General features: G+C 45.8%; 1 protein-coding gene across 3 annotated transcripts in view; it reads right to left on the bottom strand.

Moving 5' to 3' along the window:
• The window catches only part of LOC119379003 (triple functional domain protein), a 271997-nt gene that overhangs the window by 39817 nt on the left and 211950 nt on the right, over positions 1-20230 (bottom strand). For all 3 annotated transcript variants that reach the window (XM_037648129.2, XM_049411836.1, XM_049411837.1), the window contains exons 37-38: positions 14767-14902; positions 12080-12172 (exon numbers count right to left, since the gene is read on the bottom strand). In XM_037648129.2, the coding sequence (XP_037504057.1) occupies positions 12080-12172; positions 14767-14902 (229 nt within the window). The remainder of the gene's footprint in view (positions 1-12079; positions 12173-14766; positions 14903-20230) is intronic.

Here is a 20230-nt window from a genome sequence, read left to right as displayed (position 1 = left end):
AGTCCTCACCGAGTAAGCGGAATGTGAAAAGGTATGCCTCATTTAGTCATCTGCTTTTAGCTTGGAATTTTTAGGCTGAATACTGTTGCAACGCTCGCGTAATTTTCTTTTCTTTCACATTCATCTGATGACGATACAAGGAACATGTAATGCAGAAGTCAGTGTATAAATTATGGGTGCAAGGCCCCTTTCAGGAAATGCTAAAGAAGAATATTAAGCTTAGTTACACATTATTTCCTAGAAATATGTCATAGTTAGGGCTCCGTGTTTTCGAATAAATCCAAAAATATCCGATAAACTCCAATTTTAAGTGGGCATTTTCAAAGCTGAGAATTATCAATCGAACAGAGCGCATCTCTATCAGTGGCAGCAACCTTGTAAAGTACACTTGCATCTATCACAGCAAGCTTTAAGGCAGTAATACTGCCACGCCCACTTCTTGTCTTGTTTTGATGTATTCGGGTTTGACCGGCAGGGACGGTTATCAACGCTCGACGCTGTCCGCGAAGCATTGTTCGAGAAGCTTCACGTCTATAGTAGATCGTTCTGTTAAGATTGCGCCCCGCACGCGAACGTTCCAGCTTTGTCTAGAGATAACGCCGCCACCAGCGATATTGCTGGAAAGTTCGATACCGCCTGTATAAAAGCCGACGCAATTGACCGCTTGTCAGTTGATCGACGGACGACGCCCTGTTCGCCGCTATATTTGTACAGCGTGTATTGCTGTAGTTATAGTTCTCATTTTCCGGCCACAAGTTCGGCCAAATAAACAGTTTCATCCTGCAAACGCCGACTGCTGTCTTCATCGACGTCACGACCACGTGACATCTGGTGGAGGTGCTGCTTCGCTCATGTTCCGGTCGCCCCCGTCAGGCCGTGAACCCAGTCCGGGCCGCAACGAAGACATCGACGCCTACCCCGAACAGCGAGCAAGCCGCAGGACACAAGGACTACCTCCAGAATACCAGCCTTTACCCGACAAGACCAGGAAGACCCCGACCATGACCAACACAACAGCGACAATGACAGCAACCATGCCGCTTGCACCCGTGCTGCTACAGCGCCCAAAGGAACCACCGACCTTTCACGGATCATCTGCTGAAGACCCGGAAAGTTGGCTGGAGAAGTACGACCGCGTCGCCATTTTTAACGAATGGACCGATGAAGACAAGTTAAGACACGTCTACTTCGCCTTGGAGGACTCTGCCCGAACTTGGTTCGAGAACCAAGAGCGAAGCCTCACGACGTGGGACATTTTTCGCACAAGATTCCTTGCCACATTCACGAGTGTCGTCCGCAAGGAGAGGGCCGAAGCTCTGCTGGAAACCCGTGTGCAGCTTCCAAACGAGAACGTGGTGCTGTACGCGGAAGAGATGAGCAGACTGTTCCGACACGCCGACCCAGCCATGCCCGAGGACAAGAAAGTCCGCTTGCTCATGCGAGGGGTAAAGCAAGAGCTCTTCGCTGGGCTAATGCGGAACCCACCGTCGACAGTCCAAGAGTTCGTCTCAGAGGCGACGACGATTGAGAAGACGTTGGAAATGCGCAACCGGCAGTATAATCGCCGATCGATTCAAGACAACCCAGTTGTTCATGCTGTCGGCTCCGACGACCTGCGCGAAACGATCCAAGCGATCGTGCGGGAAGAACTACGCAAGCTCTTACCCTCACCACAGCCTGAAGTTGCGTCGATCGCTGACATCGTCCGAGAGGAAATCCAGCAGTCTCTGGGCACCCCTGAGTCAGCGCAGCCGCAGCTGCAAGCAGTGACCTATGTTGCTGCAGCCCGACGCAACGCCCCCCCTCCTCGCCCAAGTCAAGACGCCGCGCCGCCTCAACAGTTCCGCCGCCAGGCACCACCGCCGCCGCCACCGACGTCACACCGCCCGCCAGCCGGCCAACGATACACGCCGAGGAAGACCGACGTTTGGCGCGCCCCCGACCACCGCCCACTCTGTTACCATTGCGGAGAAGCTGGCCACACTTACCGCCGCTGCCAGTACCGACAGATGGGACTGCGTGGATTCGCCATCAACGCGCCGCGTCCACAGCGAGGGGAAAGACCACGTGACATCGCCGACTACCTCGCGGGAACGCAATGGACGCCCCGACAACCTTCCCGTTCGCCGTCGCCAGGCCGCTACGTCTCTCCCCAACGCCGACCATACACTGGCCCAACTCGGGGCCGGTCACCTAGCCCGTATCCGGAAAACTAAGGGCAGCAACCGATGGAGGTGCGGTTGCTGTACGACGAAATACCGAAGATCCTCCGCCGCCGACGACAACGCCGCAACGACATCTAAAGAACACGCCGCAAGCCGAACGAAGCCCTGACGTCGAAACTTCACGGCCCGAAGAAGACCTGACGACACAACGACGAAGCAGCGGGACAAACCGACGTAGCCGTGATCCGACGCCGCGACCAAATCGAAACGGTAGGCGACGAACGAGTGACCTCGACGTTCTCATCGACGGCCACAACGTCACCGCTCTCGTCGATACTGGAGCCGACTATTCCGTCATCAGTGGACCGTTCGTGACGAAGCTGAAGAAAGTCAAGACCGCCTGGGAAGGCCCCGAAATCCGCACAGCGGGAGGTCACCTAGTAACGCCGGCAGGAATCTGCACAGCGAGGGTCTCCATCAACAACCGGATTTATCCCGCAAGCTTTGTAGTCCTTCAGCATTGCTCCCGAGATGTCATCCTTGGTATGGACTTCTTAGGCCTTCATGGTGCAATCATCAACCTCAGATCGAAGTCGATAACACTATCTACAGAAAAAGCATTACCGCGGTACACGCCGCCAGGGAAGCATGCCTTGAATGTGCTGGAAGACCAAGTCACCATTCCCCCTCGCTCCAGCGTCATCATTTCCGTCGGCTCTCAGAAAGTAGCAGACCTGGAAGGCGTCATTGAAGGCGACCAGCACCAGTTGATTAACCGCGAGATTTGCGTCGCAAGAGGAATAGCAGAGTTGCGGGGAGGCAAAGCAACAGTGATGCTCACAAATTTTAGCAACGAGTATAAGCACGTAAACAAAGGCACGACAGTCGCCTACATCGAAGAAATCACGGCTACGTCGATGGCTTTCGCCATCGCCGATTCTTCCGAGCCAACACCGACGAACCAAGCTTCTCAACCAGTTTTCGACGTTAATCCTAGCCTTCCGAAGCATAAACAAGAACAGCTCAAAACCCTGCTCTTGAAATACAGGGACTGCTTTTCGTCATCGTCAAGAATCCGCCAGACCCCAGTCGCAAAACATCGCATCATAACAGAGGAAAATGCCAGGCCACTCTGGCAGAGCCCGTACAGAGTTTCAACGCGAGAACGCGAATCCATAAAGAAACAAGTCGACGAAATGCTACGCGACGACATCATCCAGCCGTCGAAAAGTCCATGGGCGTCACCCGTGGTGTTAGTGAAGAAGAAAGACGGAACCCTACGCTTCTGCGTCGATTATCGCCGCCTGAACAAAATCACGAAGAAGGACGTCTACCCTCTCCCACGGATAGACGACACCCTGGATCGACTCTACAACGCGAGGTACTTTTCGTCGATGGACCTCAAGACCGGCTATTGGCAAATCGAAGTCGACGAGAGAGACCGAGAGAAGACTGCCTTTATAACACCAGACGGCCTCTTCGAGTTCAAGATTATGCCCTTTGGTCTTTGCTCGGCACCTGCGACGTTCCAGCGCGTTATGGACACCGTGCTGGCTGGACTGAAGTGGCAGACTTGCCTTGTGTACTTGGACGACGTCATTGTGTTTGCCTCAAGCTTCGACAAACACCTCCGGCGCCTTAACACTGTACTACAAGCAATCAAGACTTCTGGCCTCACCTTGAAGCCTGAAAAGTGCCGCTTTGCATACGAGGAGCTGCTGTTTTTGGGTCACGTGATCAGCAAGGGTGGTGTTCGCCCAGACCAGCGGAAAACAGCTGCCATCGCTGCCTTCCCGCCCCCCACCGACACGAAAGCCGTGCGCCGTTTTCTCGGCTTGTGCGCCTACTACAGGCGCTTTGTCAAGGAATTTTCACGAATCGCCGAACCGCTAACTCACCTCACGAAGACCGACGTGCCATTCAAGTGGGAAACGGCGCAAATCGAAGCATTTGAAGAACTGAAACGACGCCTTCAGATGCCTCCTATACTAGCACATTTCGACGAATACGCCGATACGGAAATCCACACCGACGCAAGCAGCGTAGGACTCGGCGCCGTCCTTGTGCAGAAGACTGACGGGCAGGAAAGGGTCATCAGTTATGCTAGCCGGTCGCTATCAAAGGCAGAAACGAACTATTCCACAACAGAAAAGGAGTGCCTAGCGATCATCTGGGCTGCATCCAAGTTTCGCCCCTATCTCTACGGCAGGCCCTTCAAAGTTGTGAGCGACCACCACGCATTGTGTTGGCTAGCTAACTTGAAGGACCCTTCAGGTCGCCTCGCACGGTGGAGCCTACGACTTCAAGAATTCGACATTACCGTCGTTTACAAGTCCGGAAGGAAACACTCCGACGCTGACTGCCTGTCTCGCGCCCCCGTCGACCCACCGCCGCAGGACGACAAGGAGGACGACTCCTTCTTGGGAATCATAAGTGCCGACGACTTCGCCGAACGACAGCGAACGGATCCAGAACTCAGGGGCCTTGTGGAATACCTCGAGGGCAGGACCACCGTTGTTCCGAAGGTATTCACGCGGGGACTGCCGTCATTTTTCTTGCGCAACGGTGTTCTCCTAAAGAAGAACTTCTCACCGCTTCGAGCCGATAGCCTTCTCGTGGTACCCTCGACATTGCGGCCAGAGGTCCTCCAGGCTCTGCACGACGACCCGACGGCTGGACACCTGGGTGTTTCTCGCACGCTAGCAAGAATACAGGAGAAGTACTACTGGCCGCGCCTTTCCGCCGACGTCACTCGTTACGTGAAGACCTGCCGGGACTGTCAGCGACACAAGACACCGCCCACTAGGCCAGCCGGACTTCTGCAGCCTATCGAGCCACCTCGACGGCCGTTCCAGCAAATCGGAATGGACTTACTGGGTCCGTTCCCGACGTCCAATACCGGAAACAAATGGATCGTCGTAGCTACAGACTACCTCACCCGCTACGCCGAGACGAGGGCCCTGCCTAGAGGCAGTGCCGCCGAGGTAGCGAAGTTCTTCGTTGAGAACATCGTCCTGCGTCATGGCGCCCCAGAAGTTCTCATCACCGACAGAGGTACGGCGTTTACTGCTGACCTAACTCAGGCAATACTGAGATACAGCCAAACAAGCCACCGCCGGACCACAGCGTACCACCCACAGACAAATGGCCTGACCGAGCGGCTAAACAAGACCATCGCCGACATGTTGGCCATGTATGTCGACGTCGAACACAAGACGTGGGATGCCATCCTTCCGTATGTGACCTTCGCATACAACACGGCCATCCAAGAAACGACGCAGATGACTCCGTACAAGTTGGTCTACGGAAGGAGCCCGGCGACGACGCTCGACGCCATGCTACCCAACGTCACCGACGAAGAAAACCTCGATGCCGCCGCTTACTTACAACGTGCCGAAGAAGCTCGACAGCTCGCCCGCCTGCGCATCAAGACCCAGCAGCACACCGACAGCCCTCGCTACAATCTTCGACGACGCTTCGCGGAATACCAGCCCGGCGACCGTGTTTGGGTCTGGACGCCGATACGCCGACGTGGGCTTAGCGAAAAACTCCTTCGGCGATACTTCGGGCCATACAAGGTTCTTCGACGCCTCGGCGCTCTTGACTACGAGGTGATCCCGGACGGCATTACGAACTCCCAGCGACGCCGCGCACGACCTGAAGTCGTCCATGTCGTGCGCCTTAAGCCGTTTTTTGCGCGTTAGCGAACCTGGGGACTCTATTTTTCTTCCTTTGTTATTGTAAGTTATTTTTGTATGCACTTGTTTTTTTTCTCTCCTCTATGTTCTTTCACAAGCATCGGGACGATGCTTTTTCAGAGGGGGGCAATGCCACGCCCACTTCTTGTCTTGTTTTGATGTATTCGGGTTTGACCGGCAGGGACGGTTATCAACGCTCGACGCTGTCCGCGAAGCATTGTTCGAGAAGCTTCACGTCTATAGTAGATCGTTCTGTTAAGATTGCGCCCCGCACGCGAACGTTCCAGCTTTGTCTAGAGATAACGCCGCCACCAGCGATATTGCTGAAAAGTTCGATACCGCCTGTATAAAAGCCGACGCAATTGACCGCTTGTCAGTTGATCGACGGACGACGCCCTGTTTGCCGCTATATTTGTACAGCGTGTATTGCTGTAGTTATAGTTCTCATTTTCCGGCCACAAGTTCGGCCAAATAAACAGTTTCATCCTGCAAACGCCGACTGCTGTCTTCATCGACGTCACGACCACGTGACAATACGAACAAACGTAGGTGTTTTGTATTCAAGTATATGTGTATATGTGTCTCTGCGTTCAAACCTTCCAGACATCTAAAATACACTTTGTGTATTCGCATGTTTTCGTGTTCAGATATAATTTCGTCTAAGATTTCGGAGTACTGAGAATAATGATATTAATGGGTCCTTTATTTTTCACAAGAAGGTCAGGGAGGCTGGGAGAAAAAGCTGAAAAGCAGCTTGACTAGCTCCTACCTCCAAAAGTACACTTCGGCGAGTTTACAGCAGTGCACATCAAGAGCCTTATGAACATGGTAAATGAACAGGAAGTGACAAAAAAGAAGAAAGGCAGGAGAAACACGATTATTAGCAACAATGCAACGCATTTTCGTTGGAAATAAAATTAAAAGGAACACATTGCATTAACTTATAATGCAAAATTAAACGCCAAATTTCGGAGAATTGTGGATTTGCGAGAAATAAACTCCGACAAACAACGAATTTCCTCCAAAAAAATAAACTCCGAAAAACGCCCTTCCAATTTCAAGAAACATGAACTCCGAAAACACAGAGCCCTAGTCATGGTTCTCTATGTGCCGAGGTATCACTGTGTTGCATAGCAAGTTGCCACCGAAAATCCTACTGCTACTTCACAACATAAATCATCTGTGTCAATGACTAGGCAGAATTCTCATGTGAGGTGCCTCACTCACTTTCTCTGAATCAGTGAATGCTGATGTCAGAGGTACCAGTCCAGAATACGTGATGCTGCTGCAATTTTCCATTTTCATCATTTCCTTGCTTATAAAACCCCGGGTTTTCACTACGAATGATGAGTGCATTATTACAGATGCCTGATCTTTCAACATAGCTTGACCTAATATTTTCCTTCGAGGTGTCTTTCAATATCACCAATATGTTTCTCGGTCTTTAGTGTCTTTCTGTGACTAATTGTAATTGCTCTACTAAAGAAAACTTGTAGCATATGCGCATCAGCCATGAGTCTGACTTGTGTTATCAAGGGAAGCAGAGAACTAATGTGAGGTAATATAGAATAACAGTTTCTTAATGGGGTGAAAGCAATTTTCTTGAAAGCACTGTTCCTATAGAAGTAAAATGTGATAATGTGCTGTCTGAAATACGGGTCACATCATGAAAAATACAAAAGCATGTATATGTTTGGCATTCATGCACATTTTTCAGGTTGACTTTGTTGCGGTCCTAGCTAGGGCTCAGGAACTATGAATAGCTTATACTGCTGGCAGTAGACATAATAAACAAAGCATGGATAAACAGTGATTAAAATATTTCAACTGAGGCTTCAAATATACTGAAAATGAAATAAATATGAAATGACCGACATATGGTTAACTTTAGATGTTTTTATTTGACTTACTTCAAATTGTCATTTGTTGGCTGCACAAACTGGTATAGCCAGGGGGGGGGACAGTTTGGGGAAGTTCAACACCTGCCCCCATCCCCCCCTTTCCCAATTTTTCTATTTTGCATGTGTATATGTACACACATACAAACACACTCACGAAAGAAATGGCAAAGTTACACCTAGAAAGAAATTCAGCTGCATTACTAATTACTTTTCTAGAATTTTTAAATGTAATTAGACTATATTACAAAAAACAGCTGTCCGAGGGTACTGGCATTAATTTCCTATAAGTTTTGGAATGTTGTGAAATTACTTTCATCATTCATGCACTAATTCATGTACACTTTATTTACAACCTGTATTTCCGAGGGTCTTGGCCTTCACGCGCTGTTATTCAAGGCTTTGAGCTCGAATGCTATATGGGTTTTTGTAGGCATGCCTCATTCCCATGTTTTAGGTTTGGCACTCAGATGAACTTGTCTTTGTTATTTTTCTTTACTTTTTTGGCCAATTTCTTACGCCATAAGGGAAGCAAACATGCTACATTTTAGCTAAAAGTGATTGGGAAAGTAATGAGTAATTTTCTTGAAATTACGTGCTTGAATTCATTCCATTACTCATTACAGCAAAAAGTAATTTAATTACTGTAATTTCATTGCTGCCTAGTCTGATGCGTGAACATACTTAAAGGAGGGTTTTAGGACAAAAACATTTCTATTTCCTTTTTACGGGGAGTAAATCCCTGAATTATACAAAAACTGCATAACTTCAGATTCACATTTTTTTTTACAAATTAAGAACTATGCGCTCAAGGAACTGAATTAACATTTCCCTTCATTAGCCACCACTAAGCAACAGCAACAATACAAAAAAGAAACCTACAAAGAATATCAACTTTTCTTCAAGCATAAAAATTTCCATTGCATTGCTCATACTGTTTGTGAAGCACATTAAAAAGTGGCAAAGGCTCACAGAGTTCAGGTAATATTATTTGTCATTTCAAAAATAAAAGTAAGTGATGCAGGTCATCACTTCCCTCGCTGTAAATAAAATATTCATGCATTAAAACAGACCCCACACTGAAAGCCACAAACTAGACTGGCACAGGATCCACTTGCCTTCACCAACATCGGGGTCGTTCGCTTTATAAAGAACAATGGCTTTTCACTCTGACCTTAAACTACTCTCTGGCCATCTTGACTCTCTCCAAACAGATGTTCACACATGTCCAGGCAATAAAAAGAAACTGATATTCATAGCTGCCATAATCAAGTGCCTGCTGCACTTGAAAAATTATTTGGCAGTTGATGGATGGTTGGCAACATATTACAGAAAGCTGAAATTAAGAATAGTAATTTAAAGGAAGGAAACATTGTACACTAATGAATTGTGGTGTACCTACATGAGATCACAGGGCAGCAAAACAAAACATGACCAATGTATTTAATGTGCCCTAAACCCTTTGACATGCTATGTACACAATTGTGTACACCACTTGTTTTTGTTAATTGTATCGACTAGTGGCTAAGAAAGAGCCAGATACATTGAGCTTTGGATGAATCGAACCCCCTACATAATAAATTTGTCTTCATTCAACTTTATTTTGCAATGTACTGTTGCATACAATTACCTTGCTGAAGGCACTACCACATTCGACAAGTCCTTCGACATGCCGCTTCCCGCAAACCACATCTAAAGTATAATTTTTCTTTGCTCAATATTTACATAACTGAAAACGAATTCACATTATATTTCTAGCCCGAGATCTCACTATATTTATGCAAAAACAAGGCATGAATGGCTTCAGAATAAATATATATTTCATTACAATTTAATTGGGAATAATTACTATAACACACATAAATGAGCATATTATGACATTATTTTTGTTGCAATAGAATATCGAGTGCCTTGAAATACTGTATCGATTTGACGCATTTACAGGCAGTTCTTCATAGCTGGCTTCTGAAAGAGTTAAAACAGCAAGCTTGGCACCTCAATCAGGAAGCAAGCATACTTAGATTATGTAATACTTATGGTCAGACAAAGTTATTCCTACTGAAGTACCAAACATGCAACTTAGAATGTAAACCCCACGAAAATAGGAAGCAACTGAGAAGGAGACAATTAAATTTTGTTGCCTGAAAATGACACTTTTGTTAATGCCTACCATCAGCCACTGATTGGTTAATTCAGTAGATTTACTACCATAGCATTTTACTAAAGACTGTCGAAATATAATAGCAATGACTTGCAGCCCTTACAGCAAATCGCAAAAAAGTGAATCATAACAAAAGTTCTGTACATCTCCTAACACAATGCATCCATAGTTTTATAACAAAATTAATAACTTTAATGCACACAGGAATGAATTGCAGTCATGGAAAACCATTCTAGGCATCGTCTATTTAAATGTACACATCCTGCATGTCCTGCTACCACTCATATGTTGCTCTCGAGCCCTTTTGTCAGACACATAGCATAAAAAGTTGCCATAAGTACACTGCAGAAAGATGTGGTAGGCAGGACACCAAGAACAGTGGCACCCAAGCTGAGAACTCATGTGATGAAAGTGAATGAAAAAAACAACATTATGTTAATGTAACACCATTTGCGTCACACTCCTGATAGCTTGATTCTCAGGTTTCACGAAAAGTGTTCGGACATCTCTTTTAAAAGGGTCCAGAACTGCACACCTCATGCTTGGTTAAAAAACACATACGGCAGAAAGCAGATGCAGCTGTAAACAGCTGAGCCAAATCTTGCAGTGATGCACAGCAAGGAGAATTTACACGCGGAGCATGAAGTTGCCACTTTCTCAAGCACCCTCTCTTCACACAGAGGCCCATACTCACACTCTTCGGAGGGCTGTCATCCAGCAGGTCTTTTGTCACACAACAGATTGCTGCTACTGGCCGATAGTTGGCATAAACTATGAGTGGCGTTTGGATCAGATTCGCTTGTTGCCATGGGGTGCCACCACATGCTGGGTGCTGCGCTCTCTAGTTTGCTAAAATTACATAGTTGCAACTCTAACGCGCTCAGAATCACACCTGGAGAAAGCAATTGCGTTTCATGACGCGTGCTCAAGGTGCTGACGAGCATGTGACGTAGCTCCGCCCCCCCCTCACCCCTGCCCCGTGTCATCCCTCCATGCGTAGCTTCCAGCGCTCTCATTGGGACGAGAGAAAAGAGAAAGTGTGACAAATCCCTGTAACTTCCCTCATTCTTGATGAACTTGAAAAATTTTTACCGCAATCGACTCATGCTCCGCTACTGAGGTCAACCGATAATTACTTGAAAGAGCAGTTCAGAATCCCTTTAACAGAGGCTGTGTTGTGCAACAATTTTTCTTTGATCTTATTTGTATCATCTATCATGCCACATTGCCAACCTCTGCTGGTTCAAAAGCATGCTAGGACAATGACACAGATTGGAAAGAATGAAGAAAAGAATAATCGCAAAATGTAGATAACGGAGTTTTCCTCCAGCTACAAAGTGGAAATGTCCCTCTTGCTGAACACATTTGGATAGAGTGGAGAGTCTGCTCACCCAATTTGCAAAAGCAATGTTTTTGTAAAACACCACATAGCCTTATTTATTGAGAGATGCAAAACACAAAGGGCAAAGCCTCGCCTTTTAACGGCTGAGCTGGCTTCCCGATAGGCTAGGTATATTCATAGTGGACCATACCAGAGAAAGCATTTGCAAAAGAATGAGGCATGCATCTGCTGCTGCGAAAAGCCAAGAAACAGCTTGGCACACTACTATGGAATGCCAAGGTAATTACACAGCAGGGCACAGAGAGAACATCCACCTTGCAGAAGAGATGAGATGCAAAGCAGATGGAAACATAAACAGTCAGCAGTCAAGATGAGCAAGAGACACACAGAGCATGGGCTTTAAAAAAGAAAAAAAAAAGGAAAAGAAAGATAGAACCATGATTGTTGCATGCATAACTGACAGGACAATCCAGAGATCAATGTTTTAATGAAGAGAGAAAAGGTGAGGGACAGATACCCAAAATGCTAGACTGCAATGAATAGTATATGATGCCTAATTAGCACAAAAAATGTTATCTGACCATAATTGTTGCCACCTAATTTTGAAGACAATGCCAATAGAAATCATCACTGTCAATGTACATGCTTGCCCTTGCAAATAGCTTCAGAGCTTCTATATCGTGGGTCATGCAGTGTCAACAAGATTTTTTTCTTTCTTTTTCATTTTTTTGGGGAGGGGGCCAAGCAGCTGCCTTTGGTGTGGCTCGTTTATGCTAAACAGTACAAATTCAAGCACAACTCAATGGCACACCTACCTCAGCTTTGTTAACCTCAGAACTGTCACTTGGCTTTGATGGTGGTCCTGGAGAAGATGACTTGTTGCCCATCTCTTCCTTGTAGCTTAGCAACTGCAATTTTATTTATGCCAAACCCACAAAAAATGCATCACTTTACAATCACCAAACATAAATAGCAATTATGGCAACTTTAGTTTGTCGCATCAGAGTTCTGAAAAAAAAAAAAAAAAAAACATAAAGCATTTTTTTTTTGAGATTAAGGAAAGATGTGGTTGTTCTGCTGTCTTTTTGCGCGCTGTACCTACTACGTCAAGAACCAGGGGCGTAGCCAGAAATTTTTTTGAGGGGGGGGGGTTCAACCATACTTTATGTACGTTTGTGCGTGCATTTGTATGTGTGCATGTTATATATGCAGGCAAAATTAAAAATATTCGAGGGGGGTTTTGAACCCCCCCCCCCTTGGCTACGCCCCTGTCAAGAACGGACCCACTCTATCAAGACAAGCTTCTTATTGCGAAAATAAGCCAGCTCAAACAGTGATAATGAGGCCCTATTATCAATATTTGAGACCATTTATTCTCGCATTAAAGCTTGAATGCTAACTTGCAGTACTTTTCTAGTACTGCCAAAGTGCTCTAAAAGAACCAGTCAATGGTGCCCTTACTCACATGCAACTACTGCCCTGTGCTGCAAAGAAAACACTGGAGATTGCTTTTTCTTATTATGTGGCTTCGGCCTATGCAGATTACACATACCTAAGAGCTGTGCGGTGTCTTTCAAAACAACTTCAGAAATGTTAAACACATCTGAGCAAAACATTATGGCAAACGTGCTATGAACACACCAGTTCAAGTCATCATCAAACCTTGTCATACGTGTTCAGGGACGTAGCTAGAATTTTATTTTATTTATTTTTTTAGGGGGGGGGGGGGGGCTAAGCCACTGTAAGTGTTTCATATGTACACAGAAAAGCCCTGCTTACACAGTGACCATTTGTTACCTGATCTCTCCTGAAAACCAAACCTTCCAGTAACTGGCAAATAAAATACATACACAGCGACTTTGTGCAGGCTACTTGAACACAGTAAAAGAAGGTAATGTGTGCAAACACGGACACAAGAGAAGAGAACAAGACAACACAAATGCCATTCTCTTCTGTGTCCGTGTTTGCCCGCCTTACCTTCTTTTGTGGCGAATCCTTGCCAACTAGCTCAGCTTTCTGTCATTTTGAACAAAGTGTTAATATAAGGGTACCTATATAACTATCCCAGATGATTAAAAACAGAAGGTTTGAGAAGAACCCACTTCTGCTGACGAAACCTTGGTTTCAGAGGCAGGGATCCCATTTTGCACGATCATTACTAGTAAGATTAGTATTTAAATATAACTATTTTCTTTTTAATTAATGACTTTAGGTGATATTTAATTGCATAATGAAATCAGCTAATACTCCAACCATAAAATTTTGTTGTAAGCATGCTTAGTGTCATTTTTATGAAATAGACTCAGTAAATGCACCCTGAAATGAATTACGTTTTCCCACATTGTAAAAACATACTATAAAGCACAGGAATACTTTTTATTACAAGTTTCAAGCTTTTCTTTTTCAACAGTGGTCCTATGCACAAACTTTCCAGTACAGGGTTATCCTTCACGTACCGAGTGACGTCAATTCTGTAGTCAAATGTCCCCAAAATTAACAGTCTCTTGGCTACTGCCATGAAAATTCCAATGGCAATTAGCATGCAACCTGCTCCAGTGCTATAAATTTCAAATAGTAAATCTGATTTGTTTCAAATCTATCATTTTTATTTATCTAAGGTAGTTCCCATAGAAACACATGGTATAAAACATAGTAATGAAACTAGTCTGAATGTTGAGACAAAAAAACAACAACAATAAAATAAATTAAAAGTGAGCTGCATGTTTCCGCACTGCAGAGAAATGTTAATCACAACATTAAATCATATTAGCATAGTAGATTTTATGTCAATATCTGTCCAAACTCCCGTTAAACAGTTTCTATCAGACCTTTATGCTTTGCATGTCAGACAACTATTCTTTCATTTTACCATGGCACTTCTCCGGATCTTTAAATAAAGTTCTTCGTACCGTACCGTACCATGCTACTTTTAACTCGACTGATATGCACGGAACTCTAGAAGTGTTCGCGTATATTTTATGATGTTCCTCAATAATTTACCTAGACTATATTAGCTTAGTAATAGCCTAGTAGGTTATTTATATGATCATTCAAAGACATGCTCCTGATAAGCTACTCCTGAGCCTTCTGGACAACTTCAATTTGTGACTCGCCCATCTTAATGGTAGTGCCACAGTGCTACTGAAACAACAACTGCACTTGAATAGAACCTTTTGCCATTTCCTATGTCGGACAATTCCTTTACAAGTGTTCCTTCATTCCTGCGTCGAACAGACACAAGAGTGCTTTGTTACAGAATTCTAGCCTAGAACCTCCGAAGGAGTTATTAAAAGGGCAGCAGCCGCCACTTCACTCAGAGACTATGCCCTGCCCTTTCCTGCCTAAATCCGAGGAAGGAATATTCTAGAATATATGCGGGATTATGTACTGACCTTTTCTCATTATTACTGATTAGAAAGAAGAAAGTCATCGCTCAGTAACAAGATAAATGAGGGTGTACTAAGTGTGCATGTAAAAGCAGCATAAGTAGACAAGTGCTTGCCTTTGAAGACTGTACCACAGAAGCAGGAGGTGCCAGCTTTTTGGAAGGTGGTGTGGGATTGCCTTTTGCAGAAGCAGGATCTGCCTTATCCAGGCGCCCATGGCTCAGCTTCCGCACTGGATTGGTCAGCCACTTTCTGGTGAAAGACAAAGGAAAAGAATACGGTGAGCACATCATCATCCTGTTACACCATTGTGCTGCATGCGGATGCACAACACTGCAATGTGCCTATGAACAGGAGAATCAGTGCCGCTAAATGTCACTTCTGCAGCAGCAGAGAGATCACAGTTGCGTAAGTAAAATAGTGTTTCTGGCTGAATTATACACACATATCCCACTCATTCATTTACTCTTTTATGTCAATGTATGATACTCAACTCCACTATTACAGACTCTCCTCACTGGCTAATCTGCTCCATGTCAATAAGATGGTCCTTCATCACGATTGGCAATTTCACAACTCGAAACCAGCCATGTTGCTTTTGTGGCATCCCCATTACCAGTCTCGTGGCTGTTGTGTTCCAGTTTGAATGGAATGCAAAAATGCTCTTGTATTCCTACTTAGGTCAACACTACATGTTCAAAGACATACTGCACCTTTGATAATGTAAACTATACATGTATATACTTGAGTAAATCTGCTTCTTGGTTTGTGGATAGACAGCTAGTAGTGTTTTCTGTTGATAATTGTGAAAAAAAAAAGTATCATTCATTATAATGACATTCCACGAACTCTCCTTTACTGTAACTTCTCTCCTCTTAAGTTTTCTTTGTCCTTGTTTTGAAAAAATGTTTTGCTGCAGAACAATTTTGCGATTCATTTTTTATCAAAGGCAATTCAAAGAAAAATATGACCACCAAATAACACTTGTAGTTTTGTAGACACTTGTTCCTTGTTTATATATATTGTTCTGGTCTGTCCAGCCCTATGAAGTGAAACCCACGAATGCTAAAGTCACACATCAGAAATTGCTGGATTCATTCATATGTGTTCCAACCAATGAGTGGTTTACAAATGTTAAAAAAAAACAATATTACATCTTTTTTGTGAATTACTATGAAAGCAAAGCAAACATACTGCAAGTGGCACATTCTTGAATGAGGATTTAAAAATAAGAGACATCCCACACAAAAAACGGATAAGTTGCACAAACAGAAATACAGAATTTATTTTTGAAAAAGCACTAAACAACATCGACAATGTATTTTTGAAGAGTTAGAAACTGTAGCCTTCATGCTTCATGCTTTTGAAAAATTCAAACTGCGGCAAATTTCCACACAAGAATTTAAGTCCTAAGTCAAATATCTATACTTCAAATGGTCAGTTTGTTGGATATTTTAAAAGATCAAAAACTTCGTTAAAATCACTTCACTAATGTCCACGGTCAGAGTAAATCAGTACATCCAAAGATTAGCCTGTGGAAAATTGGTGAACAACCGTATTAAAATAAAAAGAGAGAGAGCTTTGCCTTCACTAATCACTAATAAAAAAACAGCATAAAGCTACTGGTGTCACCACAACAGTAACGAAAACGCTCTAAAAACCAGGAATTTTATGACAAAAGGAAAATGTATGCGACACGACTCTTGCAGAACTTATTCCAGTTAGCATGGAGGTTAAAAAGCATATAGCGCACATTGCCTGAACAAATTTCCTTATCAGCAAAGAATGGCATCCAAGTCAGTATGTTGTCAAGATAGCATTGAGTGAACAAGGGGCAAGCTTATAAAAGTCTCGTCTGTGTAGCAGAAACATGAAGACTAGCTCAGCTTTCGTTAGAGTCATGAGATCTCGAAACAACTGAAAAAAAAAAATATTCTTGGCACACCCAAGTAATTCAAAGCAACAGCTTTTCTACAGCTACTTTTTCTTTTTTTTTTATTTCTGAATTTTATATTGCATCATGATATCATGACCCAGAAGGTGGTCACGTGGCAGCAGCATAATGCGACACTTTGACACTCGCTTCATCTTGCTCAGTCGCAGTCATATGCAACACTGCTACATTCGTCCTCACAGTGAGTAGCAGCATAGAGTGAGGTGGAAAGAGTGCGAGAGCCCCATAATTCCCTGCTACTGTATGACCGCTTTCAGGGTCATGACATTGAAATAAAGTATAACCTCCCGAACAAAGGACAGCGCACTCAGATAACACGGGCGCCAGAGTAATAAATGATTTATTACACTGACAAGATATACATTGTCAAGTTGCACAACAAAGAAGTACTATTCGTGAGTGCATAATTTGTTGATGTTGCTTGCATGCACTATGTGCCTTTGCATGTGTGTAGCATAATGAGACATTCCAGTTGCGAGTCCGTGCATGTGTTGAATGAGTCTACTGTCCTTTGTTTATTTCATGCCACTTCATTTTAATTATGTTAACCTACCAACACCCCCCCCCCAACACACACAAACACGCATTAAAAAAAAAGGTATTTATGAATAATACAATGGCCTATGACAACTAATGCTATGCAAGTTCAGCCCAGTGACAGCCAAATTTGAATAATATATCTTATCAGAAATACAGCCAATGATACCTACATATGTGACGTAGTGGCTCATCCCACCCTTTGAAATCTTTAATTTCAGACCAATAATGATGTATTCAGATGCATTGCAAGTGTGCCTCCAGGAGCACTGAAGTGCTCAACACTGTGGCCACTTGTTCAATAAATTTAATATATGATGACAAAAAAAAATGCATTCAAGTTTACTGAACGATCTGACACTTCTTGATAGCCCTTGATAGCACACTAGCATGCAAGGTTGTGGACAGTGAAAATTCCCAATACTTAGGAGCAGGGCTATGTAAGAAAAACAATGACTAAATGACGAAGCTTGAAAAGTGCAGGCAGGCAAAAATAACGGCAGCAACATTCGAATAAAAGAATGTCACTACAGTGGACGGGGCACTTCCATAAATACGTGAAATACAGTCCCTTGCTCTGTTACAATATCTAATCAGGGCAAAAGTAGCCTAAGGAGAAACACTACAGCAAGGTTAACTCTGTGTGACACCTTCCATAAAACTCTGGAAGAGTTCCACATGTTGCCTGAACGAATCAACGCAAGAGCCCACCAGGAGGATATTCTTGAGCTCTCCATTGCGCCCTTTCAAGAATACAACTAAGCATGCAAACTGGACAGAAAAGCAAAAGCCTCGTGCATACAGAAACGTCAGTCTGGCACTTGTTTACATAACACGCAGGCACACACTGGCGCACAGATCGGCACTTTGCGCAGCGCGTTTCTGCCGGTTATCTCACTCCAGCGCAATAAGTTGGCAGGTGTGAGGCTGCGTGCAGCGGTTGTTCCTTGGTGCGCGCGCGTAGAGAAAGGCAAGTCGTGGTGAGTAACGCTGGCGAGAAGCGACTGAATTTTAACATTTTAAAGAGCACATACAGGCACATGACTATGAATGAGATCAATACTCGTAGCCGAAAAAGATCGCCGTGTTCTCATCGGGAGCAACAGCCAAGCGCAGCACCGGCGGCGGTGGCCAATAGTCCAGCGGACTTGGAGCAGCATGTGGAGAGCGCAGGAAGAACGATCGACCGAGAAGTGCCGAGAAGGCTCATCGAACGAACGCGATTGTACCAAAAAACGCAGCAGCGCAGGCACGAAAGCTCAGTATTAAAAAAATGCGCCGGGCAATGCTTTTCGCAGCCGAACACACCAGACGCCTACTAATGCCGCCCTCCGACCAGTGGGCCGCGAACAACGGGAAACACGCAGAGTGGAGCCGATCTTTGTGCGGCCACTCAAACAAGCACGTGGTAGGTCGGGCGCGGAAGGAATAAACCACTAGTACGCGCAGAGCGTGATAGGGCGGCAAACAGACGCTACATACCCACTTAGGCGCACTTAACGGCTAAAAATAGCGGCCACTCTAAAATAACCCCCGCCCCCTCTCTGCGGTTCCCGAGGGAGAGGGAAGGCAACGCAACAGGGGCCGTCGGACAAAATCGGTCCTCACCGAGAAGGGACCACAGACAAATTTAAGAAGCGGAGGTGGGGGAGGGTGAATCGAGCGCCAACGCCCAGCCCAGAGCACGCAGCCCCCGGCATCTCGAGGCGCACGCCGCCGGGACCTGTGCGGTGCAACCTCTCGGTGGCGGCACCGAGAAGCGGGCTTTCCCAGCGAGCGCGGATGCACGGCCGAAAAGCCGCCTGCCCATGCACGTGCGGCGACCAAAGGGGACACACACACTCACCGGCGGGGCGGCGGCGGCGGCAGCGGCAGCGTCGCCGGCGAGCTTCGCTCAGCGCGAGCGTCGGCGGGCGTCTCCTGGCCGCTCGACCGCCATGACGCACCATGGGCGGCCGCGGGGCCGCGCGGGGGCTCTGGCGGCCGCGCATGCTCCGCGCGCCGCGCCGCAGTACTCCTACGCGCGCGCGCTCAATTATTTACAGCCAACGCGAGGGCCTGCGCGGAACGCCAGTAGCCCCGTCGCCGCAGCCATGGCCGGCTCGGCCAATCAATGCCGCTGCAAATACCGGCCGCTTCAAAAGTCGCGGCCGACTGTGTGTCCCAAAAGACCAGACCAAAGACTGTCAGATGAGATGTGCAACTGCTGCTGAGCCACCAATACGTGGCTCTCAGCAACAGCCACCGCCGTTCGTTCGTTCACACACACACACACACACACACACACACACACACACACACACACACACATATATATATATATATATATATATATATATATATATATATATATATATATATATATATATATATATATATATAACGAGCAGAGGTTTACGGCACCAAAGTTCCGCAAACCTCTGCTCACCACAATGTTTTAGCCGAAGCTAAGAGCACTCTCCAATACTGCTCATCATAGGCCCGGCGACCTATAGCTACAGACAACGCGTCGTGACACGAGCACTGGCATACGCACACAACGCGAAAGAAAACGGAACTCGCTGACGGAGAACCGCACAAAGCGGTGGCGACCCGTTATCTCGGTGCGCGAGCACTCATCCTCCGGTCACCAGCTCTCGACCGATATGTTGTGACAAGCGATCCGACGAGAGCAACGAACAAAGGGCACAAAGCGGCCGCGCCGCTTCCTTTCCCATTAAAGGTCGTCCCGTTACCTGCGTACACATTTCGCGTCGACACACAGCCGGGCTGTCTCCATCACCCAAATGCTCCCGCGAAATCCCCTCAAGGCGCTCCTGACGCAAGGAAGCCACGTTTTTTTTATTCGAGACTTGGACGCTAGCAAAACACCAGGCGCCTTCCGTTGGGAACCTGTAGCACAGCAGCAGGAGGCGTGGTTAAGCCAGGCTCCATGCCAAATCTTGCCAAACGGAAACTATGTAACAGCAGGCGAAGGATGCCAATGAGTTTTCGCATTCTGACATCGCGCGTTACAGGAAACGGCACAAACAAGGCCGACCGTACCTACGGTTACGACAGGTAACACTTTAGCACCTATTCTGCACGTT

This window comes from Rhipicephalus sanguineus, chromosome 1 (assembly GCF_013339695.2).
Source record: "Rhipicephalus sanguineus isolate Rsan-2018 chromosome 1, BIME_Rsan_1.4, whole genome shotgun sequence".
Lineage (NCBI taxonomy): Eukaryota > Metazoa > Arthropoda > Arachnida > Ixodida > Ixodidae > Rhipicephalus > Rhipicephalus sanguineus.
The sequence above is the reverse complement of the archived record's forward strand: the minus strand, read 5'-3'. Positions and strand labels throughout refer to the sequence as shown.